This window comes from Pan paniscus, chromosome 9 (assembly GCF_029289425.2).
Source record: "Pan paniscus chromosome 9, NHGRI_mPanPan1-v2.0_pri, whole genome shotgun sequence".
In the NCBI taxonomy this organism is placed as follows: Eukaryota; Metazoa; Chordata; class Mammalia; order Primates; family Hominidae; genus Pan; species Pan paniscus.
The window spans coordinates 79,968,238-79,995,354 of record NC_073258.2 but is presented as its reverse complement, the minus strand read 5'-3'; the positions used below and the strand labels follow the sequence as shown (position 1 = coordinate 79,995,354).

Genomic DNA, 27,117 nt, shown 5'->3' with positions numbered 1-27,117 from the left:
GCCTTTAAGTGGTAAGCCTGATAATACCAAGTAAGCGCTGAATAAATGTTAGTTCCTAGTTTTGCTATTCATTCAACAAACATATTTAGCAGTTTCTCTGTGTCAAGCCCTGTGTGACCTTGAGAGGAAGACCTTCCTGAGATGGTTAGACATGAAAACTTAGTAATTTGTAGGATATTCTGGTGCCTGGCTCCCTCTCCTGCACTTTCTACCTACAGTAGTCCCCAAAGCCTATCCATCCTGCCCCAGTATTCAAATCCATTCTTCTTAGTCATTCCCTCTGATACTTCCCAGTGCAAACCATTATCATTTTTCTTGGAGGATTAACCACAACCACCCCCCTTCACCCAGAGCTGCCCGCCTCTAGCCATTCTCTGTACTGCAGCCAGATGAAGCTTGGGGGTGACTCCCTGTTGCCCTTAAGCTGAGCTCCCCCTAGCATAGAACTCTTTCCCCAAATCTGTTTCTGTTTTTCTAGACTTTTTTGTCCCCTAACTCTCCACACTCCACCACTCATGGGCCAGCCCTGCTGAACTGCTCAGGTTTCCAGACCTGCCATGATATTTCTTTCCTACCCTGGTGCCTCGGTGATTCCTGTTTTTCTGCCTGCAGAGGCTTGAGCCCTCTTTGATGCCTGTTGGGTCATGACCAATGCCTGACAATTTGTGCAGCCCACCCTGATTTTGCTCTGCCCTTCTCCCCCTTCACAGACAGGGTCAGCTGAGCACTGTGCTATGTAATTTATATGCATTTTGACAATGTTATTTAATTCTCATAACAACCCCAGGGTGAATCATTTGCCCAAGATCACAGAGGTAAGAGGAGCTGGCCACACACACACACAGAGCACACCTATGACCTCTTCATTTCCATTCTCTCCCACAGGCCTGTATCCATGTGAAAGCTGACCTGTTCTGCCTGTGAGGCTTGAAAAATGAGCAGTCCCTTTCCCAGCTTATGGTTAAGGCTCCAACTCTGGCATCAAACAGACCTATATTTGAATTGTGGCTCTGCCATTTTTAGTATTCTCAGCTACTTTACCTGTGCAAAGGGATAAACAGTACCTAATAGGTGGTGAGGATTGATGAGAACTATAAATGAAACACTTGACACCAGTACCTGGCACAGAACAGATGCTTCAGAAATGCTGCCTGTTATTAATTGTCATCTCTGGATCTCACTGAAGAGAAGAGACAAAATGGTCTCTGAAAGCTTTTCTTTTGCCCCGTCCTGTCCGTAAGTGACAGAGCTCAGTGAGCCCCGGTTGGCTTGGACCTAGCACATGAGGCTCAGGGAAGGGGCAGCTCCTTGTCTTTGTAAATAACAAATAAGCATTCTCATCTCATAGGCAGGCATGTGCGTAGCAGTTTACAAAATACTCTCCTTCAAATTATCACCCTGGATCCTCAAAAATCCTTTGAAGGTAGCAGGTCGTAGATTATCATCCCATTTTAAAGACAAGAACATTGAAGCTCAGGTGATCACAAGCCCAAGATTGCACAGCTAGATGTTGAGTGAGATGGGATGTCAACTCATGCCCCGGGCCTCAGAAAAGAGGCCAAAAAGGACATAAAGCAAGTAAACCATGAGGACTTCTTAAATTGGATGAAGTAAATCTTCCAAACTCACACATCAGAGGAGCTGACTGGCTCAACAGGATCATGGAACCCTTAGAGTGAGCCCTTACCTTGCATTTTCCTAGTCCCGAGATGTCTTAACTCACTTGTATTGATGCTGAGTCTGGCTGCTTAAAAGGGCATGCAGGACAAGCCAGATGGAAATCAATGCAGCCCAGGCTGTTTGTTGCAAATAAATTTGATTTTTCACTTAATGTAAGAGTCATTCTTCATAACATGTGAGTGGCTTCTCTTTGAGAGGGCCGGCCAAACAGAGCACAGATAGAACTGTGGATGGGGACAGGGGACGAGAGCAGGACAGGAGAGAGGAGTGTAGATCAGAGAGCGGCCAGGGAGTGTGATACGCAGGGAGAGGAGGAAGCCGACTGAGGAATTAAGGCTCTAATTTGGCATTTTCTTTTTCTTTGAAGGAGAGCAAAATCGGAGGGCAGATTGGAGTAGGGCACGGAGGAGTGGTATGCAAAATACTTAACATCTGGTTGGCCCAGCCTCTAACCAATCAGAATGTCTGCCTGGCCACTGAGCAGAGCCCACAGGCTTCTTTTATGCCTGGTCCGCGGACATTAACCCTTTGTTTAGTAACTTGATCATGAGGAGATTGGGGGTATTGGGAAGGGGCTGGAACAGCCAGAGCAGAGGCTGAAAGGCACTGGGTGTGGAAGGAGGCACTGAGGTGGCTTGGCACAAGTTATTTACCAAGCTGTGTGGAAGTACTTCATGACTGTAACCTGGCATCAAGGCTGTCCCAGCCTGAGCCAGCTGAGTAGGAGGCCTGAGATACACCTCCACCCACCACCACAGCCTAGCATAGCAGCTTGCATTTCAGCAGCACCCCAGCTGGTCTCTCCTCCCCGCTTCCTTGTCCCCTTATCTGTTGTCCAGAGTACTGCCAGAGTATGTGCGTGTGTGTGCGCGTGTGCGTGTGTGCATGTGCGTGCGTGTGCGTGCGCATGTGTGTGCACACATGTGTGTGCGTGCGCGTGTGCTCGAGTGTGCATGCGTGTGTGTGCACGCGTGTGTGTGCGTGTACATGTTTGCACGTGTGTGCACTTGTGTGTTCATGTGTGTGCGCACGTGTGTGTGCACGCGCGTGTGTGTGCTTGTGTGCATGTGTGTGTGCGCCTGCACCTCTGTGTGTGTCTGCATGTGTGTGGTTACCTAACTTTTACAGGGCACCTACTCTGCAGCAGGTGTGATAGGTGTTGGATTCAGATAATTAGGACACACCAGGGGAGCACAAGTTTATCTGTAAGAGTGAGACACACCATTATAATAAGATGGCGTCTCTGCTGGCTCGCCTCCTACCCCTCCGGAAGTTCTTTCTTGCTTTCCTTTGCAGGCTTGTCCTATTCAGTCCTGGCCGAGGAGGCCTTTAAAGCTTGGCCATCCACCTCTTCTGCCTTCTAACTTGTCATTCTCCACATTCACTCTCATCGCAAACCTCTCCTCTAAGCTCCTCACCCCAATATCCCACCTTCTGCTCCTGCGCTCCCAGAGCACTCTGTGGATCTCCCCATTTTGAACTTGCACACTTAATCATGTGTTTGGTTGTGTCTCTCCTACCCACCAGAGAGTTCTGTAAAGTTGGGCACTGTATCCTATTCACTGCTGTATCTCAGTACAGGCCCAGGGCCGGCATGAATTGGTTTAAATGTGGGTTCTGCCTGATTATAACTCCAGTTCTCCAGATCATCACGTTAAGTGGGATCTGACCCTTACTGACTTTGTATACTCCCTCTTCCTTTTCCCTGCAACACATTCCTGGAAATACTAGAAGTACAGGAGAAGCTGTCCCTGAATAGACATTGAATTCACATGCAGGAGTGACAGGGAGGCTAGTTTTCCATGAAGTCAGCATTCTCTTTGTCACTCAAGTACTACTCCTAGGTGACCTTCTCTTACCCATGTCTTCCCCAGCCTCTGTCCTAGACATTGCCAGGCCTGCCCAAGCCCTCAAGAGACCTGTCTCTGCCAGTTCCCCATCACAGACCCACTTGGGATAAGGAAGCAGCAGGCAGAGTCTTTTTCCTGGTGTGAGGCTGACTTTTCTCTGCCAGTCCCCATCTTCTTCACTCTCAAGCTTCAGGCTTTCTTGACCTGGCCAGAAAGGAACTTCTGGCCCCAAGGGAGACATTTAGATCTCATCGACTGGGCTTCTGCCCTGCTCAGGACTTGCTGAAAAGTCCTCCCTGGAAAAGGAGACCTGAAGCCCTCAATTCATTTTAACAAGCATTTATTGAGCCCCTTCTGAGTACTGCATTTTTGTTCTAGGAACAGAGATTTAAGAATAAGCATAAGCAAAACATGGTGCCTGCCCTTGCTGAGGTCACCTGCAGCAGAGGGTTAGACCCTTAAACAACTCTACTGTGCAGTATGACCAGGCCCAAGGACTCTGGAAGGAGCTTGGAGAAAGTGAAAATGAATTCTGCACAGGTGTTGGTATTGGGGTAGACTTCACAGAGCAGGTGCCATTTGAGTTGAGGCTTAAGGGAAATGGAGGGTTCAGGCTGATGAAGAGGGGGCAGAAAAAGCCCTCCAGGCAGAGGCAATCACTTGAGCAAAGGCAGGGGCATAGAATGCCACAGCAAGTTCAAAGAATGACAGTGAGCCCTGGGGTAAGAAGGCCAGGCTTCAGGCAGAGGCAGAGGCAGAGGCAGACGCAGACCTCATCTCAGTGCCCTAACCAAGTTCACCTGTGTTTCCTCCCAGGTGCCAACTTCACCCTGCGGGAGCTGGGGCTGGAAGAAGTAACGCCCCCTCACGGGACCCTGTACCGGACAGACATTGGCCTCCCCCACTGCGGCTACTCCATGGGGGCTGGCTCTGATGCCGACATGGAGGCTGACACGGTGCTGTCCCCTGAGCACCCCGTGCGTCTGTGGGGCCGGAGCACACGGTCAGGGCGCAGCTCCTGCCTGTCCAGCCGGGCCAATTCCAATCTCACACTCACCGACACCGAGCACGAAAACACTGAGACAGGTGAGTGGCTGGTTTGGTCTGTGCCGGGTGCCTGGGTGGTGGGGCTGGGGTTTTATTTACAATATTGATTTCCTGCTCCACTGCCGGGGCTCTGGGGAAGTTGGTGAAAAATTGCTTTACTCTCAGGGGTCAAATGTCAGAGTCTCCTGGAGAGTCACGTGAAATGCCCACCCATGAGTGACATGCCAGAGATTGGGTCGCTGCTCTTTGCTTCCGGATTAGGGAGGCGCCTAAGCCTCTGGGTCATTGCTTATAAGGTGCCTGTGTGCAGGGGAGCAGAGAGGGCATGGGGCAGTGGTAACAGATTCCCCATAGTTTATCCTCCATCAAATCAGCAAGGCCTGGTCCTGCCTGAATCCTGCTCATGCCATCTCTAGCTCCAGGTGCTCAGCAGTCCTGGGCAACCTCTAGGAACGCTGTCCCACATCAGCATCTTATGTTGTTCAGAGGATGGCTTCCAAACAAAAACTGTCATTTGGGGATAACTTGAGGTTTAGGGAAGATGTTGTCAAAGGGTACAGCGTTTCAGTTAGGAGGAATAAGTTTTTGAAATCCATTGCACAGCATGGTGACTATAGTTAATAATAATGCATTATATATTTCAGAGTTGCTAAAAGAGTAGATTTTTAAATATTCTCACCACAAAAAAATAAGTATGTGAGATGAGGGATATGTTAATTAACTTGATTTAATCGTTCCACAGTGTATTTAGGTATCAAAACATCATATTGTGCCCTATAAATATATACAATTATTATCTGTCTATTAAAAATAAAAAGAAAGTGAAAAGACAAAAAAAAATAAACTTTAACGATTAAAACTTGAGGCTTTGCTTGCAGCTTCCCCCTGATCCCAGGACGTGCCAGCTGCACACTCATTATTCCACTCTCCTCCCTGAGGCTCGTTCCCAAGGCTTGAGAGAGGCTGTGGGAGGAAAAGATGACACCTGGTTCACACACCTCCTTTTCATGGTGGAGGAAAGGGGGCCCAGTTTCAGCGTCTCCCTCTTTCTCCCTTGGGACCTTGCTGGCAGAATTCCGAGGGGCTCTGAGTCAAACGTGGTCCTGCATGGAGACTATTGCCTGGGGGGAATCTCCCCTTCTACATATTTCATGCCCTACCAGCCCTTGGGCAGCTTTGCTGAGCCAGGTCAGCACCGATGTGGGTCCTGCTGGGTTCTGGCAGCAAAGGAAAGAGTGGCAGAGCCCAGGAACAGCCCCAGCACCTGGAGGGCTGTTTCTGGGAAGCCCAGTGAAGAGGAGGCCCGCTGGTGCTTCCACACCAGAGCGAGCAAAAGGGTAAGGGGAGGGCAGTCTGAATTATTAATAGAACAGGAAGCACCTAGCCTGGTGCCAGTGCCCCCTGCTGGCTTCTAGCTTCAAATGTAGATCCTCGTGATTCCTGCCCGGGATTCCCCAGGATCAGGGCAGGGACCAGGTCAGAGATGAGGCTTAGAGGGGTTAGTCTCTGAAGAGGAGGCTCCAACTGAGTGGTGCAAAACCAAGATTGATCCCCAGATTGGGGATGGGCAGGAGACCACGCACGGTCAGGGTCAGGTGGGGGAAATGTATCCCCTTAGGGTCCAGAGTCCCATGTGGCAGAGTTCCAAAGGTGCATCCTGCCACCCCTCCCAGAGGACTAACATGTTCGCCTAGGGAGCCTGTGTACTTGTCTAGGGGTAGGAGGGTGGCAATGGCTTGGGTACTGGGTAGTGGCTTGGCAGTGTCACTCTCCGTTGGTCCCCAGCCAGCCCTGTGAAGGGGCCGATGACCTCAGTACCAGAGGAGTTTCCCTCTCTCTGGTGGGAAACCACCCACACTCCCTCACCCACCTTCCCAAGGCCATACCCAGCCAGCAACCCTGCTTCTCCCCACCCCGACCACGCACTGAACTTGAGCATTAAATTGAAGGGCAGTGCAGGGCCTGGCACAAAGAGAATAGGGTCTGTGCCACCACACCACAGCAGGCAGGGAGCCTCAGTTCTATTACTGGTCTAGGGTGTGGCAGTGGGTAAATTGCATCCTTTCTTGGGACCTCAGTTTCCTCATCTATAAAATAAATAGTTTAAATGAAATTAGCATCCCCTGATCTGAGAATGTTAGTTCTTAGATGGGGTAGGGGGCTGTTCTGTGGTCAAATAATGTAGGAAACACTGAATCAAACAAACTTAAACCACTTTCTTTACTGCAGGGCTTCTTAGAGTTTTTAAGATGTTAATGTGCATGCTAATGGATAAATTACCAAGGGGGGATGTATGCAGCATTCCCCAAATCAATTTGACCACAGAACTCTTTTATTCTCAGAGCATCTGGTGGAACCAGTATGCTAATAAACGCTTTTTGGGTCTAGCTGAGCTAAATGACCTGTAGGCCCTTCTAGATGTAGAATTCTTGGATCCTAATTGCATGCACAAGATGAAGGTGTGCAAGAGGAAAATGATAATAATAACAGCATTAATACTTAATAGTTGTATGGCTGGGCATGGTGGTTCAGGCCTGTAATCCTAGCACTTTCAGAGGCTGGGGTGGATGGATTGCTTGAGGCCAGGAGTCCAAGACCAGCCTGGGCAACATGGCAAAACCCCATCTCCATTAAAAATACAAAAATTAGCCGGGCATGGTGGTGCACACTTGTAATCCCAGCTACTCAGGAGGCTGAGGCAGGAGAATCACTGGAACCCCAGAGGCAGAGGTTGCCATGAGCCAAGATTGCACCACTGCACTCCAGCCTGGGCAACAGAGCTAGACTCTGTCAAAAAAAAAAAAAAATAGTTGCCACCGATTATCTCAACCTAAGCACAGTGCTAACTGCTTTAGCTATATTATCTCATTTACTCCCCCTACAACCCTTTAAAGAAGGTTTTATTATCCCCGTTGCACACAGTAAGGAAACCGCAGCCCAGAGAAGTTAAGAAATCTGCATAGGTCACACAGCTAGCAAAATGAGATTGGAACTCAAGCCTACATGACTCTAAAATCTTTACTCTTAACAGCCCTAGTTACAGTGAGTTCCCTCTGTAGCAAAATACTTGGGTTATTTGTTCTTTTGAAGCCTTCTTGCCATGGTGACAAATGATCACTTTCCATAAAGTCATGACAGAAAGAGGTGCACACTTGCCCACATTATTGTATATTCCCTGAGAGCTGAATTACAGCTGAATTAAGCCTCTGTTGGGTGATAATGACATATTAATCAAGCCTGAAGAGTTTCAGCCTTTGATAATGGGACAGAGAAATGGCTGCCTGCTCCCCTGGCCATGTTGTCATTTCTTTATGATCATCCATTTCCACACTGGCCACAGAACTCAAAGCCTCACTGTACTCAGGGTAGACGGGTGGGCAGAGGAGGTAGGCAGATGAATCTAATAAAGGGCTTCTGTTTCCCACATCCCTTCCAAGCCTGGACTCCCTAAACCTAGACTCCCCATAGGTGCCCAAATGCTGTCTACTTGCTCCTGGTTGGGAAGTTACATTAACAGCTTCGTTATGCAGTACTCAGATCTAAATAATGACAGCAATCATGGGAATGGCTCCCTTTTATTCACTGATTAGGTTCACATTCCTCTTACACTATTATCTCCCCAACTTATAGCGGAGGAAACTGAGGCACAGAGAGATTAAAGGCTGTGCACAGGGCCACATATCTAGTTGAGCTGGAGCCAGGCTCTACGACAAAAGTCTTGGTTCCTTTTACCCTGTCTCTCCCTTTTCTTTTACCTTCCCCTTCTCCCATCTTTCTCTAGTTCCCCCTGACCTCATCAAACCCCTGGGCCCCAGCCAGAGCTCTCCTTTTCTTGTGATGAGAACTCGGATCTCACCATCAGAACAGGGCTCAGTTCCACTGGACCTGTCAGTGAACAACACATCACAGTGTGGTCACTTCTCAGGGGTAGAGGAAAGGCAGCAACCTCATGCTATGGGCCCACCACTGTACATGTGCAATTGCCTTTAATCTCCCTGGCAACTCAGTGGCATTCCCATTTGCCAGATGGGAAACCTGAGGCTCCAAACTGAGACACAATAGCCTGCGAGTCAGCAAGTTGGCAGAGCTTATATTTGAAGTCTGGTCTCTCTGAGTCCTTTGCCTGCCTCCATTTGAGTCTGCAGGCGTCCTCAGCTCTCAGTTGAGGCCACCAAAAATGTGCAACCAAGTTCTCAGAGATCCTTACCAGATAAACGTAAAATGTGAAGCATAACCCCCAGCAACCTCCAGCCACAGGAACATTTACTCTGCCTCCACACCCGGCCTTGCATTAGTCAATAGTAATTGTCAACAGTATTGATAGCGGTAGAGGCTTTTGCTGAGGTCACACTGATGCTGCATGCAGCTGCCATCAATAATAACTTTTATGGGGTCCATTAAAGACAATTTCTGCCCCTGAAGGTTAATGTCAGCAGCTTTTATGTCACTGCTTAATATCTAAAATAAATACAGAATTGACTGGGTAATGTAAACACAAATCTTCCTACTCGGGGCCTTCAGGCAGAGCCAGCCCTCAGGCCTCTCCTCCCCTGCCGTGAGAGGCCAACAGGCTGGGGGTGGGGGGGCAGTGAGAAGCTGGCCTGTCAGGAACAGTCGGCATGCAATAGATGTTTTTTAGAAAGCAGAGGTTGCAATTCAAGCTTCGCTCCCAAGCACTGGGTCAAGCTGACACAGTGTCTTTTGTGGGTTCATTCTGTAATTTGTCCCACAGCTATGCTGAGCTCCTTCAGTGTGCAGCATGATTCTAGGATGTGGACTCTAGATGACCGGTGAGGGAGGCAGGGCTGTGACCACCTTGCAGCTCTTTAATAGAGGTGCAGCAGGCAGTGTTGCAGAGTGGAAAAAGAATGCTAGTCTCAGAGTCCAATGAGGAGACCTGGCCTCAAGTCCTGGTTGCCCCAGTCTAAGCTCTGAGATCTTGGGCAAGGCATTTCACCTCTTGGAGCCACAGTTTTGTCATTTTAAAAAGAGCGCGTCAGTGGTTACCAGGGACTAAGAAGAGGCTGTTGGGGAGTTATTGTTTAATGGGTACAGATTTTCAGTTTGGGATAATGAAAAAGTTCAGAGATAAGAGTAATGGATGCACAACCATGTGACTACACTAATGCCACTGAGCTCTATTCCTCAAAATGATTAAAAAGATTAACTGTTATGTATTTTTCACATGATAAAAAATTACAAAAACAGCATGACATCTTCCTTCCTTGAAGTGTTGCCGTGAGCGTGTACTACAGCATTTGTGAAGCGTCAGGTCTGTGTTGGGCCTTAATTCACGGGAGCTATTAATATTAATTTTTTAAAAAGCTGGATGATGACAATAAAGGAGCAGTTCATTTTGCCCTGAGGATGCAGAGGCTCATTCCTTCATTCCACTCATGTTATGCATGGGGCTTGAAAGCCTAGTAGGATTTCACTGAGTGTGAGGGATCTGAGAGAGGCATTCCCAATAGAGACAATTGCATGAGCCAAGGCTTGGAGGCATGCAGAAGCATGATGGGTCTGGGGAACAGTAAGAATGTACATGATTTAATCCCAGAGGCAAATTAAGAAACCTACTTTGAAAGGAAACAATGAAACAGAATCACAGTTACCCCTGCCCCAAATTGTCAAGCAGCCTGGTGTCAAAAGGGAAATTATTGGTTAACCTAATTAGGCAGCCAAATTGCTCATTCAGAGTCAGTAGATTAGGTGAGCATCTCCAAAGCACAGTGAGAAAGGAACTCATTACCAATTAACTCCATTTATCCTCTGCTCTCCTTGGCCCCATACCCATGAGACTTGGTTTTAAAAATCTGTAAGAATATCTATCATTAAGTCCCAAAGTGGTCAAAATACTGCAGCAACCCAACTCATTGTACAATGGGACACCATCTTCTAGAATGGGAAGTTAGGTCCCATCCACTAGGGTAGGGATTGGGCCCCACATTTGATTACTCTGCTGCTTGCCCCCAGGCTCCCAAGAGGACTGAGGAGAGCCTGGTAGAGCCAGAGCCTCTGAGCCTCTCGGAATCTGTGAGCTAGGAAGAACCTTGGAGACAACAAGCCCACCAACTCTTAACCTTCCCTCATTTTCTAGCCAAGGACACAGAGATTTGGAGCAGTTAGGTTATCTCATTGAAGGGTGCACAGCTAGGAAATGTCAGAGCCAGGGTGTGAATCCAGATCCATCCTACTACAGTATCCATTATCCTTTTTTTTGTTTTTTTTTTTTTTGAGACGGTGTCTCACTCTGTCGTCCAGGCTGGAGTGCAGTGGCATGATCTCAGCTCACTGCAACTCCGCCTCCAGGGTTCATGCCATTCTCCTGCCTCAGCCTCCCCAGTAGCTGGGACTACAGGCGCCCACCACCACACCTGGCTAATTTTTTTGTATTTTTAGTAGAGACAGGGTTTCACTGTGTTAGCCAGGATGGTCTCGATCTCCTGACCTTATGATCTGCCCGTCTCAGCCTCCCAAAGTGCTGGGATTACAGGCGTGAGCCACCGCACCTGACCCATTATCCTTCTTGACCACCGTGTTCTACAGTCTTTTTTGTTTTATAGAGACACGTTCATGTTAGCTCAACCCAAAAAATATAGATGCTAGAGATGCTTCTAGCTATATCCAGAATATAAACTTCTTTGTCCATATTAGAAACTTCCAGAAAAGAAATTGAACCCATAACCTATTAGAAATGATCAGGACCCAGAGATCATACTGGGCCACTCTCAAATTATGACACGCCAGAAAAATGACATTTGAAGTACATGTTTTAGAGGATTAAGAGAAATATCCCACCAGAAGGTATCTGAGAAAGCTTTATGGAAGAAGTGCTGGCCCCTAGGTTTTGAGGGCTGGAAAGGACTGTAACAGGCAAAGAGGGGTAAGAGGGGACATTCTATGTGGGCAAAGCTTGGGGGTAAACCAAGAGAAGGTTTGTCATATGAGGCTAGGACATAAGCGCGTGCAACTGGGAATAGGGTGGCAGAGTGTACTAGGAGGTAAGGTTTGCAAGTTAGCTGGATTGTCTGTCATTCCACAACTATTTGTTGAGCACCTACTATGTACCAGGCACTGTTTTAAATACTGGGGTTCCAGCAATGACCAAAGCAGACAAAACTGCCCCCTCTCATGGAGATACATTCTAGTGGGAAAATTGATGATGAACAAGGTAAAAAATAAATAACATAGGATGTTTCTCTATAATAGTTGTTATGGAAAGGGGGACAGTGAGTCCCCAGGGTGAGTCTGGGCAGTGTCATGGGGAGGTGCAGTTGTAAAGATGGTAGCCAGAGAAGGCTTCACAGAGAAGGTGACATTTGAACATAGCCTTGCGGTAGGTGAGGGAGCAGGCTGTGAGGATGTCTGGAAGAAAAACAATCTTGGGAGAGGGAAGGGCAGGTGCTAGGGCCTTAAGGCAGGAGTGTGTGTGTGGCTAGTTTGAAAAGCAGCAAGGAGGCCAGAGTGTCTAGATGGTAGAGGAGGCCAAAGAGGGGAGGGAGTAGGGGTGTGTGCAGGCCAGTGCAGGGGAGCCACGGAGGGTTCTGAGTGGAGAAGTGATGAGGTCTGACTAATACTTGAACGGGATGATTCTGGAAGCTGTGTTGAGAGTAGACTAACAGGCAAAGGCTGAAGTAGGCAGCTATTGCAGTCATCCAGGAGAGAGACAACAGGTGCTCAGGTCAGAGTGAGCCATAGGTGAGGAATGGGCAAGGGTTGTAGTTCACTGAGGTGTGGCAGTGAGGGTAGTACCTGTACCTGTGGACAGGGATAGAACTTTCTCTTCCCTGCTCCTCCCCACCATCTTGTTAGCATTGAGGATGACTTCAAGACTCTTAAATTCTGTGACCAAAATGGCTTGCCAGTACTGTAAGGACGGGGGGCTTGCCCCTGATCCTTCTCCCAGCCTCACAGCTACCTTGGCCCAGTTCAGGGTCCCTTAGCCATGGCCTGTCCCATGCCATACCCTGTGCTTTCTTGTTCTTAGTCCACAGCTTTGGTGATGAGCCATATCCCTTGCCCACTCCTCCCACCACGCTCCATCCTGCTGCAGATCATCTTGGTTTCTGACCTTGGTGCCTGACTCCCTCACCCAGCCTTGCCTTATCTTCCACATGAGACTCTTGGAACCATCATTTTTTGATACAATCTCAGCTTCCCTTTAAGCCATAATTTTAGCCTTTCCTTCTGCTTGGTTGCCTCAAGCTGCCTTAGTGAAGTTTGACCTGGGGCCTCCTCCGCATAGCACCAAGTTGGCTGGAATTGCCTGTGATCTGGGAGCCAACACTGACAGCTACTAGCTTTGTTGTTCTTAGGAGTCCCTTTAAGAAGTCCTGGCCCAGATTAAATGCACCCCATAACCGCTTCCTGCTGGCAAGCTCTGTGACTCTCCCTGGTGGCAGCACATACTAACACAACAGCACCTTGCTTCTGAAAGGGAAAAGGAGGAAAAGGAAGGCTCAGAGCCATGGTAAATTAAGACAGATTGCATTCCCGAAACTGGGTTGAGACCTGCTGAGTGTGCAGAGAGGTACAGCAAATGAGAGTTTTGTTTTTAATTTGAGACAACACGATTTTCAATTCCAATGGAGGCAACAACATGCATGATGACAAACTTCCTACCGAAAGATGTTTCAGAAGCATTTTTCCCTGTCAGTAAGCTCAGCTTTGTCCGAGGAGAGTGGTTTCTGAGGCTGCTTGAACTTCATCTGACCCAGGATGACTTCAAGGAAGAAAGAGTATAACCAACATTGGGAAAGGAGCTTCCTGCCTATGGGAGCCTAGTTCCAGTGCCAGATGTGTGGAGTCCAGGGATGAATCTGGTTTCAATTTTAGGCTGTGTCACTAGTCCTAGTGTGACTTTGACCTAGTCACTTCTCTCTGAGCATTATCATAGTTTCCCCATCAGCCGAAAAAGGTCATTGGAATCTCAGACAGTGAGATAACTTGGAAGGAGGATAGGCTTTGGAGTCAAACTTGGAATCCCAACTCAGCTACTTAGGAATTGTGTGACTTTGTGCGAATTACTAGATCTCACTGAGATGAAGAAACGGAGAAACTCAGTTTCTTCATCTGCAACCTGGGAATGAATAACTGTCTACCTCTTAAGGTTGTAATAAGGATGGAAGGTGATCATGCATGTGAAAGAGCAGGACAGTGTTTTCAAAACTATGGGTCAACCAATCATGAAATAAATTTTATAGCTCAGCAACATCATTTAAAATAATAATAAATAGTCTGGGCACAGTGGCTCACGCCCATAATCCCAGCACTTTGGGAGGCCGAGACAGGCGGATCACTTGAGGTCAGGAGTTCAAGACCAGCCTGGCCAACATGGTGAAACCCCTACTCTACTAAAAATACAAAAATTAGCTGGGTGTGGTGGTGCGTGCCTGTAGTCCCAGCTACTCAGGAAGCTGAGGTGGGAGGATCACTTGAATCTGGGAGGCAGAAGTTGCTGTGAGCCAAGATCATGCCACCGCACACCAGCCTAGACAACAGAGTGAGACTGCATCTCAAAATAAATAAATTAGTCATAATAATAATATAATAGAATAGAGAGAAGCAGAATAAAGTGTATGGCACATAGAAGATAAGTATTATTTTGTAAACTTTTTATTCCAGTTACACTTTTTTTTTTTTTTTTTGAGTTGGAGTTTCACTCTTGTTTTCCAGGCTGGAGTGCAGTGGCGTGATCTTGGCTCACTGCAACCTCTGCATCCTGGGTTCAAGCGATCCTCCTGCCTCAGCCTCCCAAGTACCTGGGATTACAGGTTCTGCCACCATGCCTGGCTAATCGTTTGTTTAGTAGAGATGAGCTTTCACCAGATTGGCCAGGCTGGTCTCGAACTCCTGACCTCAGATGATCCACCCACCTCAGCCTCCCAAAGTGCTGGTGTTAGAGGCATGAGCCACTGCGCCCAGCCAGTCAGTTACACTTTACACACAATACATGTAGTCGACTGTCATGTAAAATATATTTATTATTATAGGTTTTAATAAAAACAAGCTTAAAAGATGGTAACTGGGGGCCAAGCACCATGACTCATGCCTGTAATCTCAGCACTTTGGGAGGCCAAGGTGGGAGGATCGTTTGAACTAAAAATAACAACAACAAAAAATAGCCAAGGATGATGCTGTGCTTCTGAAGTCCCAGATACTCAGAAGACTGAGGTAGGGGCCTGGGTGATCGAGGCTGCAGTGAGCTGTGATTACACCACTGAACTCTAGCCTGGGCAGCAGAACAAGACCCTGTCTCAAAAAAAAAAAAAAAAAAAAAAAAAAGATGGTACCTGGAATATGGCTGGACCTTGTGAATGTTAATTCCCTTCCTTCAAGGACCCCTTAGCTCAAAAATTCCATGATTCATGATATAAAAGTCTTGGTCAAAAACTGTTGGCCTAGTATTTCTAGGATCCCCTTTCTGAGAATGACTAAGTATCTGGGCAGGGGCTCATGATTCAGCTGAAAGAAGATTGACTCCGGGATCAGAGACTTAATCAAGGTCACACAGCTTGTACAGTAATAAAGCTGGAATCCCTAATTTGTAGAACCTGTACATCTCTCCTCTCTCCTCTCCCAGTTCCCTCCTATGTAAATGGTCATTGGGATGATTAATAAGCCGTAGAGTAGCTATGGGCTGTGGGGACAGCAGGAAAAGCATCCCCGAACAGGGAGAGCTGACTTAGGAAGATACAGGGGCTAGATGAGGCATAAGCTGGGTTCACGCACCCACCTGGATCTCTCCACTGAGCACAAAGGCAACTGGAGAGGAACCCAGAGCAGATAGCAATGGGCACAACATGAAACTAGCATGTCAAGAGAAATCTGGCTTCTCCCAACCCATAGATCCTTACCACAAATTTAATTTCACACTAATCAACCCAGGCAGATGGACATAGCACTGTATAGTAATTGGTTGCTTTCCTTTGACTTCAGTCTGGAAGGGAGCATAGGAAGCAAAGGATGAAGAGGGACTCCAGGAGTTTATATGGGTTTGATACATGAAGCCCAGGAGGCAGCAATTACCCATACCCCACAAAATACCTCCTTCAGGAAGAGCCCTTAGGGATGACCAGACCTTCCCAAAACTCTCCCCAAAGTGACAAGCCCGGCTTCCTCTGATGGTGGGAAGCAGCAGCAATCAGGAAAAGGGGCATTGGACTGCAGACAGAGAACATGGGTCTGACTTCTGGCTGGTGGAGACTGTTTAGGAAATAGCAAAGATCTATTATGGCTAAAGCCTGTGAGATTAAGAAAAGATGAGGCCAGAGAGGAGAGCTGGGTTGCATCATAGCAGGAGATGGTTCTGAATTGCTGGCTCAAGGGTTCAGCCTTTGTCCTGAAGGTGATAGGAACCACAGGGAAATTTTAAGCAGGGAGAAGTTAAAGGTGACAAATGCCTTCTCTGATTCAGGTAAGAACAGACATGACATCTAGAGTGATCTTGTTCTTGAGAAGACTACAATTGCCTTTAGCTTTGAATTACTAGCAGTTTAAATAAATAAAGCTGCAGGTCAGGCTGGAACCCACATTCATAATGCATGTGCCCTGAATAACTAACTAACCATGAACTTGTCAAGAACCTCAAGTCCCGCCTCTGCCAAATTTTGACTTCAAGAATCCTTTAGAGGGTGCCCAACTGGTTATCAGATTTTGTTTATAAAGAGTTCGTTTGTATATATAATTACTATCTTCTTGTCTTAATAAACCTGATTTAGTCTGAGTTTCCTAGAAAGCAGAGCTGAGGCAAAGATTAAAAGCCGATGCTTTATTTAGGAGAAGTCAACTCAGGAACGTGAGACAAAGAAAGATGAGAAGCAAAGAAAGGTGATGTGTTACCATGCTTGCCAGTGCCTCACAACAAGCTGCAAGGAGACATATCTGGTCTCTAAGCAGGAATGCCTCCTGAGAAGGCTCTCAGGCAGGCTGTACATAGCAGTCTACTCTCCAGAATAGTCTGTGGGTGGAAGGCAAGACAAGCAGTTAATGGGTGCTAGGCAGCAGAATTCAATGGACCGACTGGCCACAGTGGCAGCTGAAGTGCTGCCATTGGCTGAGAGGCCAGCAGATGGCGGCCCCAAGAGACTCTGAAAGGGTGCATAAGCTGTGATGGATGCTGCTGTTAACTGCTTCTTCCTCCCTCCCTCCCTCGCCACATCCCCCCTGCTCCTTTCTTTATTTCTTTTTACTCATAAACTCTACCTGTCAATAATTACAGGAGTGATGCTCACTATTTATTATATACTTACAGTGAACCAGATAGTGTGCATGCATTACTTCATTTCATTCCCATGATCAGCCTATAAAACAAGGGTTGTTCCCCATTTAAAAGTGGGCAAAGGACATGAACAGATACTTCTCAAAAGAAGATATGCATGCGGCCAACAAACATACGAAAGAAAGCTCACGATCACTGATCATCAGAGAAATGCAAATCAAAACCACAATGAGATATCATCTCTCACCAGTCAGAATGGCTATTACTAAAAAGTCAAAAAACAACAGATGCTGGCAAGTTTACAGAGAAAAAGGAATGCTTTTGCACTGTTGGTGGGAGTGTAAATTAGTTGAACCATTTTGGAAGACAGCGTGGCAATTCCTCAAAGACCTAGAGGCAGAAATATCATTTGACCCAGCAATCCCATTACTGGGTATATACCCAAAGGAATATAAATCACTCTGTTATAAAGATACTTGCACACCTATGTTCATTGCAGCACTATTTACAATAGCAAAAACATGGAATCAACCTAAATGTCCATCAATGTTAGACTGGATAAAGAAAATGTGGTACATATACACCATGGAATACTGTGCAGCCATAAAAAGGAACAAGATCATGTCCTTTGCAGGGACATGGATGGAGCTGGAAGCCATCATCCTTAGCAAACTAACGCAGAAATGGAAAATCAGACACTGCATGTTCTCACTTATAAGTGGGAGCTGAATGCTGAGAACACATGGACACATTGCGGGCAACAACACATACTGGGGTCTGTTGGAGGTTGGTGCAATGGGGAGGGAGAGCATCAGGAAGAATAGCTAACCATGACACACGTTTATTTATGTGACAAACCTGCACATCTGGCACATATACCCCTGAACTTAAAAGTTTTGAAGAAGAAAAACAGGGGTTGTTATTCCCATTTTAAAGCGGATGAAATTGAAGCCTCGAAAGCATAAGTAACTTGCCAGCTAGCCAGTTAACAAAGCTGATAGCTAACCCAGGGCTATCCAAATCCAAAGCTCTTACCCTAGTCATATTACCTGATGGAGACAGGAATATAGAACTACTTGAGTGAATGACTGCCAGTAATTTTACAGGTTAAAAAGGTGTTGATGTATCAGACTAGCCCCTGCAAACACACACTTGGTGACTCCAACTTATAAGCACATACTCTGGAGCCAGGCTGCCTCGGTTGGAACCCTAGCACTTCCACTTATTAGCTGTGTTACCTTGTGTTAAACAAGGCAGGTCTCTTCATCTCTCCATGCCTCAGTCTTCTCACCCATAAAATGGGGATAATTCTGGTATCTCTCTCACAGTGTGGTTGTAAGGATTAAATGAGGTAAGAAAGTTAAAGCACTTAGAATCGTGTCTGGCACACAGGAAGTGCTATTTAAGTGTATGTTGTTAAATGCATTGCACTTCATGATTTACAAAGTGTTTTCATATTTTGTTTAACATTTGTGACAAGCTTTGAGGTAGATATCGGCCTCATTCTCATTTGGAAGTGCTCTTGAGATCATGCAGCTGGCCCATGGTGGAGATGGGATTCAACCCCAGGTCTATCTGACTCCACACGCATGCACAGCTGTTCATAACTCTCTCTGGCAGCTGGTCAGCCTGGCTCTAACTGCCAGAGATGATTCCCTAGGTACCAGGACCAAGTGTGAAAAGGCTCCAGTCAGCCTGATTTTCTTCAGGCCACTTTCTCCCAGTTTGCTCTGTGAGAAGGATCCTTCTTCTGGAAGAAACTCTCCCTCAAATAAATAGCCAAATCCTTTTGGTCCCAAACACCGAAGAGGGATTTTCTTTCTGCCATTGCTCAGCAGCCTGGCTTCTAAATGAGTTTGCTGTACTTAGTTTGTGTAGTACCTTAACTACAAAACAAATTGCTTTCCTGAATGTGCCTCCAAAAAGGAAATAAGTGTATGGAACAAACCAGGTTCAAAGCATGGTATAAACAAAGGGAAATTGTTTGCAATTCCAGCTGCTTGTAAAGATGCAAGAGGGAGGAGAGAAGAGCCCTCATGGGTGTGAAGTGGGCTATGAAAGTGCAAAAGAAGGTGCTTCAAATGGGAACCAAATGGGCTAAGTCAGAAGTTAGACAGCAATTAGAAGTGAGGTGCCTCCAGGCGTCTCTCTCTCACTCTGCATGCAGCCTCACCTGGTAGCAAAAAGAGGGAAACCGCTTAAGCCCAAAGGATTTGCCCTTCTCTCTACCTGCATCCACAGCCTTCAATAATTTATAACCCCAGCACTAGAGCTAGTGCTAAAAGATGGATTTTATTTTGAAAAAAGATTGTGTCACTTTTTTCCCCAGATTTCAAAAGCTCTTTAAGAGTCTGCTCTGGCAGCCTGGCCATTATTATTCACATTTAGGGAGTGCGTAATAGCTCATAATGCCCTTTAATACCTGACATTTCATAAGTCATGACATCATCTCCCCAGTCCAGGGCACCTGAGCCCATACCCTGGCTTTAAATGCTGACAGTGGCCCTTTGGCCTTGGAGCCTGGGTCCGGATGTGCCCAAGGTTCAATAAGTCACTAAAAGCATTTACAGGACACAACATAGAGTGGGGCTCACGATATTTGTTACAGCAAAAGGGAAAAAAAAGCAAATCAGCAAAGGGAAAAGTTTCATGGGACAAAGTTCGGAGGAAGCCGGGCAAAAGCTTCCGAGAGTTTTTCTCTCAGCAGAGTCATGCGGGAAGTGCTCTGTTCCTACAGCCAGGAGCCGTGATGACACCTACAAAGTGCTGTTTACCATGGAAGCTCAAGACTCAGGGCCCCAAGTGTTGATCAGGTGCTAGTCACATAGGTGCCCTCTGCCTAGCATGCACCAAATTCCAAACTCCCAGAAGGAAATAAGGTGTTTAACATACACTCATTATTGGTACAATCTAGGCATAATACAATCTAGGCACAGATAGCCCCTCCTACCATTTAGGACCTAGGCAACTGTTTACCAGCCAGGTTCTCAGGCACCAGCCCAAGGCCAGCTTTGCAAGCAGAGCTTTCTAAGGATGCAGGCTTCGGCCTGCTATGTTAACTCCTTTCTGCCCCCTGCCTCTTGGACTGCCCTCCTGTTTGATTAGTGAGTGGCCCTAGCAGATCCCCCTAGTGTATACTTCTCAGGACGGCCTTGTAGTTCTTTCTCTAGTCATCATCCTTCGTGCAATAACTCTTAGAGAGTGATTATAAACTTTATGAGAAATTCTGTTAAAGCGCACTGCTAGTGCTGATAATGAAAGTGGAGAGAAAAATGAAATGATGCATCCTGAGTAGGGGGGAAAAGCCGTGTCCAAACGACTCTCACAGTGGGCCAGTGCTACTTGGTCCATAGTTGTATTGATGAACTGGGGACTGGGGGAGGGAATTGTGCTGCCCAATGACTGTCTGTGTGCTGCTCCCATTCAGCAATCTGTGCCAGGCAAGGTGCTAGTGCTGCCTGGCTGCAGGAAGGCTAACTGGACCTGACATGGTCTCTACCCCAGGGGCTCATGGTATACAGAAGACAGACACCTACGTAGGCATACATCAGTGCCGGGGACTCTTCTGGGTAACCATCAGCCAGAGAATCAGCAGAAGAAATCCAGCTCTGCTTGGGCAACTGGATAAAATGATGCCTAAGGTCCCCTGAAGTTCTAAGCACCGACCAGGGGAGATCTGGGATGGGACCACAGACAGAAGAATGCCCACCAGAATGGCCCCTGCCCATCCTGTAACATGGTTTTCAGGAGTTCCAGTGGCAAAAGAGGCAACTTAAAGGTTGTGGAGTCAGGATCCCCGTTTGATAGAGAAAGTAGGCTAGGCAGAAAGCTTTACCTGGTATCCGAGTACAGAAAAGGCCCAGATGTGTTGCTACCCCGAATCAGTCTTCCTGCTAGGTCAGGGTAACACTGAAACCTCTGTTAATACAATCCGGCCAAAGACTACCAGAAACTCACATACAGTTGGTTGAACCAAGACGCGATCACAGACTCTTTGCAGCACAGAAGCACCACACCATGCAGAGCCATTAGGGTCTCGGTAGAGGGTGTTAGAAAGGATGTGCAGGATTGGCCCTTGTGTCACATGATTTGGGGGTGGGGTCCAGGATCAGGGCTTTGCTCTAGACTGCATACTGTCAGGGAATGGGCAACTTTCTGCCGGGGTATCTTCATAAATCTTATGTAGAAGGCAGAAAGAATGATGTGAAGTTAAAGTGGTCACTGGAAAAAAGGTGGCAGTCACTCATGTTAGGCAGGATAGGGAGTGTTTGGTCATTGTGTGGTTTGAACAATGTTCTTGTGCTTTTTGTCTGAGTTCAGACATGACTGTAGAGTGACCTTATTTTTGTCTTGATCCATTACAGTCAGAGTTGCCTTGTCTGAGGTTGGTATGTGAAACTGTTGATATTCAACAGGTGAATGCCATCACCTCACTGTGAGTGCCAGGCCAGCTCTTGGCTGTCAGGGACTAATTTTTCCTTTTTTATCCCAAATCAAAAGACAAATGAAAAGAAAAATTGTACCAGGTATGACAGGGCTTCAAGAGCCTTCAGTGACCTGTGGCCATGATAAATCTGTGTCTAGGAAAAATAATAATGAAAATAACTTAATAGGTGTTATTATATTAATTAAGTGCTCTTCAATAATTATTTATTTAATAATTATCATTTAGTACTTATTACAGGTCACATATTACATAAGCCTATTCAAATACACTATCTCATTTCATTCTCCTCTTAAAATCTCTATAAAATTGGTATTTTCTTTTTTTGCAGCTACAGAAATAGGGGCTCAAACAAATTAAGTGCCAGCTGTCAGGCCACCTGCCTAATAAGGCTGAATTCAAACACAGATACCCGCCTGACTCCAAACCTGCATCCTCCCACTACCCTAGGCCCCCTTGACACATGGGCACTGAAGGAGAAGTGCTGCCGAGCTGTTAGCTGAGACTGGTCTTAGTCCAAGGAGCCTAAGAGCTCTGAGACAAATCCGAAGTGTGTTCACAGACAGAGCACTTCCAGGACCACAGACTGTCATGGCCCACAGAAGCCCAGTCCCTGGCAGAGTGTGGTGGTTCCCGGGAGCTGCTGTCATTGCACCAGCAAAGTGAGCATCCCCAGAGAGCACGAGTGAGCTTGATGTATTTTTTATTCCTGCACAGCTGGCTAATTAATATGAAAACGAGCTGCCCACTATTGATTAGCTTTGTATTCCACCACAACAGTGTCTTCATGAAACTCAATATCTAGAGCTCAAAAGCTGGGGTGAAACCTTTTAAGTAGATCTGATGGGTGACCTCGTCATCCCTGTCAGAGGTCCAGCATTGTTTTGTGGAGGGAGGGGGAATTCAAAGTCCTTTTTAAGTCTGTCTCTTGGTCAGAGGTATTATTTTTCTTCAGTGGTCCACTTTACATTAGGTTGGCGCAAAGTAATTGCGGGTTTTGCCATTACTTTTAATTAAGTATTATTTCAAGGTAATGCCGTGAAACCTTTTCACAGATCTGTGTCAATCTTGGCAAAGCCATGGTTTATCTATCTCTGTGTAATCAGGGCCTGGCACATAAAATTCCATAAATATGTATAGATTAGAATGGGTTCTCATCGTGTCTTGATGAATCATCAAGCCCATGTTTCTGAATGCTAGATGGAGGCCCAGAAAGAAGAAACAGGAGAATAGAACTCATATTTATTGGGTGTTGTATTCATTTCCTAGGGTGCTGTCACGAAGTACCACAAACCAAGTGCCTCAAAACAACTGAAATTCATTGTCTCGTGGTTCTGGGTCGTATAGATAGGGCCGTGCTCTCTCTGAACCCTGTAGGTGAATGTTTCCCTGCCTCTTCCTAGCTCCAGTGGGTTGCCGCCATCTCTGGTATTCCCTGGCTTGCAGCTGCATCACTCCAGTCTCTGCCTGGATTGTGACACGGTTTCATTCTCCCTGCATGGTGCTGTCTTCACATGGCTGCTGTCTTATAAGAACACCAGTCATATTGGAGTAGGTTCCCACCCTACTCAGCTACGACCTCATCTTAACTAATTACATCTGCAACAACTCTATTTCCAAATAAGGTCACATTTGGAAGTTCTAGGGGTCAGCACTTCAACTTGTCATTTTTTTTGGTGGGGGAGAGTTCATCCCATAACAGATGCCAGGCACACCCCATTAGTTGCCAGGCACTATGACAGGCTCTTTTAACTCCCCACCCCTCAGAAGGCTGGGTCTTAAATTTGCAGCTTTTTGGTGCTCCATGAACTGTAACAGAAGAAACCGTTTTGTTCTGAACGATGGAGCAGTTGCCACTCTCCATGCTGGGCCCCTGAGGCCTGGCTGCAACTCCCTCCCCATCTCCCTGGCTCACAGCATCTCACAGCTGACCAGGCTGGGCCAGGACACACAATCTTAAGCCCCTTCTAAGTGAGTCAGCCCCTTCACCGGAGGCATGATGCCACAGGGAAGATTCCTGCCTGAGACCATGTGTGTCCCTGTGGCCTTGCCTAGAACAGCAGGAGATGTGGCTGTGTGGGAATGCACGTGTAAGAGTGACTGCAAGTGCAAAGTGCAGATGCTCTTGACACCATATGAGTGGGAGTGTGTGACAATGTCAGTGCAATTACATTAGCGCAGGAACAAATGTGTGACTGGGGAATATGTGAGCAAGAATGTGTGGGTTTGACTCCACATGAGGGTGTGTTTTGCGTGTCTGCATAGGAGTGAAGCAGTGGGTGGGGATTTCTGCCAAATACCTGTTGTATTTTAGAATTAACCAGCAGGCAAAGGTGAAGTCTTTCTTCCCACTAAGATAAGGAAGAAGGGCTTTGGGGGCTTTTTCTAATTTAAAAAAAAAAAAAAAAAAGGCGTCATCCAGTTAGTGGTTGTTAATTAGGAACAGGTCCCAGAGAAGCTGCTTCTGCAGCAGCACCAGTAAATCACTCATTAACTGTCCGTGGCTGCCTGCCTCCAAGCCGGGCTCCTCTGCAGCCTGAGCTCCAGTAGCAGCCAGGCCAGGGCCCTCCACTGCAGACCTGTCAGTAAGGGGGTGGGGTGCATGTCTCTTTGTCTCTCTCCTCCTAAAAGCATCCTCAAACCACACTAGGTAGGAGAGGAAAGGGCTGAGCCTCTAGTCATCGACTCATGGACTTACATCCCAATCTTACTGCACCAAGCCCCTTCCTGATCCAACCCCTTCTGACCCCACTGACCCCATCTCTCACCACTCTCCCTTAATTCAGCTTCCAACTCCACTGTGCTTCTTCACATTCCCGGAACACAACCTCCTTCATAGTGTTGCACATGCCCAGTGGAGCTGTGACCGTGCGTCTACCTGTGCCTCCCACAGAGAGGAGCACGCAGTGGACACTCAGGAAATCAATTCTTGCCTGACCAGCTCCTGCCAACTTTCTCACCAACGCAATATCCTCCAGCCATGTTTTAAAGTATTGATTTTAGCTAAAATCATCATAGACTTGGGGATGTGGAAAGAGAATAACTGCTTAATGGGTATGGGGGTTTCTCTGGGGAGTGACAAAAATGTTCTAGAACCAGGTAGTCACGAGGGTTGCACAACATTAGATGTATACTAAATGCCACTGAATTACATGCTTTTAAATGGTTAAAATGATGAGTTTTATGTATACTTTCTATAATAAACATACTTTAAAAAAACAACCCAGGGCACCTTATTCGCTTTATTCACTTCAGCATTCATTTATTGAGTGCATCCGTAGGATCAGGCCCCGGGGATACAAATGTGTTTGGGGTTAGGGGATGCAGACTAATATGCTGCTGAAATGTGTTTTCCGTTTTAACCCAAGTAGTCTGTGTAATCCTCAAATCACTGAGATGTTGTTATATTCACCCCTACTTTATACATGGGAAAACTAAAAATCACAAAAACAGGAGACTTATCCAAAGCCACACAGCTCTTAAGGAATGTGACAGGATATGAACCCACCCTGCGTTTAGTACGATGTGTTTCCTCCATAATAGTTTCAGGCCCAGCACTCACAAGCTTAAGTTATAAGCATAGCACAGCTAGAGGTTACAGAAACCATGTATTACTGACATATTAGCAAAACAGACCTTGGCTAAGGACAGTCCCTCTGCGTCCTTTGGCTGAAGGCTCTACCATCTTCCCTACCCAGTCCTGCTGCCTCCTAGGCACCCCACCCTATTCCCTTCTCAGCACTGCTGCACAGGGATCCCTCTGACCTGATTAGCTAGATTCGGCCTGCTAGACGTTTTTATTAGTGCCCTGACCTTCTTGCCAAGCAGTAATTTCACGAACCTATGACTTTGGAATGACATTCTTTATGTTTGTGTTTGTTTTTGAAAATATGTAGAATTCATCCAAAATTCACAGCCCTGCTTTTGTGTTTAACTGAAACGTGTTGAAAGATTTAAGGATAATTATTGAATATTTTCCCCACATGTAAACATATATTTGGTCTAATGAGGCCATTCTTTAATCTGATGGGGTTGGGAGAGCTGTTAGAATTAGCAGCCTTTGGTTCAGGGAGCTCAGGAATCCCCATCCTTGGGGCCGAGTCCAGATGTAACCCTGGAAGCATGAAGTTCAAAGTCAGTGGGATTATGGCTTGGTGCAAAACCGGCAAAATATGTCACCAGTTCCCCTCCTCTAGACAGTGAGCCATAAGCCATGGTCTGCATGCAGTTTGGGTTGGCATCAGTACAGAGATACTTCAGAGAGCAGAATCAACAGGTTAAATCCTGCCTCTGAGGCCAAATGGAGATAAGAATAGCACTGTGGGGCAAGAGATGGGGGTGGTTATTATAAGCTATTTTCTTTTGACTCCAGATCTCATGTTCATTTTTCTAGGCTTATTTGTTCATTCAGCCATTCATTCATTCATCAGATGTTTATAGAGAACCTGATATTTCCATGTCCTGTTTTAGTGATTATAGACAAAAATAAGGTTTCTGTATTAGTCAGCATAGGTTAACAGCTAAATTAACAACAAAGGGTTAATTTATGGTGCAGTGACAAACAACCCTAATATATGAGTGGCTTAACAGAGTTTATTTCTCATGTTATGTACCCAACATGCTTTGGGGCTGGGGGGAGACTTTGTTCCACACAGTCTCTCATGGACCCAGGGTGACAGAAGCTCCACCATCTTGTGGAGCTACCCACTCTGGAGCAAATAGCCTTTTTGGCTGCTTCTCACAGCCCATAGGCCTGAATTATTCATATGGCCCCACTTAACTACAAAGGAGCAGGGAAACATGCACCTTCCATGCGCCAGAAGCAGAAGAGAACCAGACACAATGAGTACCCAAAGTCTCTACACAACATAGAATAAAAAGATCTGAGGTATGAACACAATAGAACATTATCCTCTGAGGTGTTTCCATCTAGCGGAAGAGACAAATGAACAGACTTAACTAATAGCTGAGGGAATCCAAAAATGTGTTGGAGAGGGGGAAGAGGAATTGTGCTGTTAGCTCTGAGAGGAGGGAGCCATTTACTGGAATATCCCATAGTGGGGTGGGATTTCTGGCAGTCTAGCCAGGAAATGTCATGGCATGCTCATACGTGCATGTACCGTATGACTGAGGGAGCTCAGCGCAGGTGGCTTTTGTGGCAAGACGTGCTTGGGCACCACATGTAGGTGTTGGAACCTTATTCTGTAGGTAGGGAAAGCTACTAAAAAGCTTTCTAGGAAAGGATATGATCCTATATATTTTAGGAAGATCACCCTGGTTCTACCTGACAGAGGAGAGATAGAGACAGATTGTGGCCCCCGGAATCTGAATAGTAATCATGCAGACAGATTCAAGAGGTACTTAGCAGAAAGAAGTGATTAAAATTTGGTAACTAAATAGATGTGGGTTGGGGGAAAGGAAATGGACAGGTTTGTGGCCTGAATTTTGACTGGGGCATGTCTTAATCCCTTCAGGCTGCTATAACAAAATATCCTAGACTGGGTAAATTACAAGCCACAGAAATTTATTGCTCACAGTTCTGGAGGCTGGGAAGTCCAAGATCAAGGCACCAACAGATTCAGTTTCTGGTGAGGGCTTGCACTCTGCTTCACAGATGGTGCCTTCTGTGTCCTCCCATGGTAGAAGGAGCAAACAAGCTCCCTTAAGCCTCTTTTATAAGGTCACTAATCCCATTCATAAGGGAAGAGCCCTCTTGGCCTAATCATCTCCCAAAGGCCCCACCTCCTTAATACCATCACATTTGGGGTTTAGGTATTAGCATATGAATTTGTGGGGGACACAAACATTCAGACCATAGCAGGGTAACTGTGTGGATGCAGCAAGGAAATGCTGGAGCATGATTGTAGAGAGAAGTA

General features: G+C 46.5%; 1 protein-coding gene across 4 annotated transcripts in view; it reads left to right on the top strand.

Annotated features, from left to right (window-relative positions):
* TENM4 (teneurin transmembrane protein 4) overlaps positions 1-27,117 on the top strand; it is a 3,002,963-nt gene that overhangs the window by 2,593,498 nt on the left and 382,348 nt on the right. For all 4 annotated transcript variants that reach the window (XM_063608694.1, XM_063608696.1, XM_063608693.1 and 1 more), the window contains one exon: positions 4,347-4,616. In XM_063608694.1, coding sequence (XP_063464764.1) covers positions 4,347-4,616 — 270 coding nt within the window. The remainder of the gene's footprint in view (positions 1-4,346; positions 4,617-27,117) is intronic.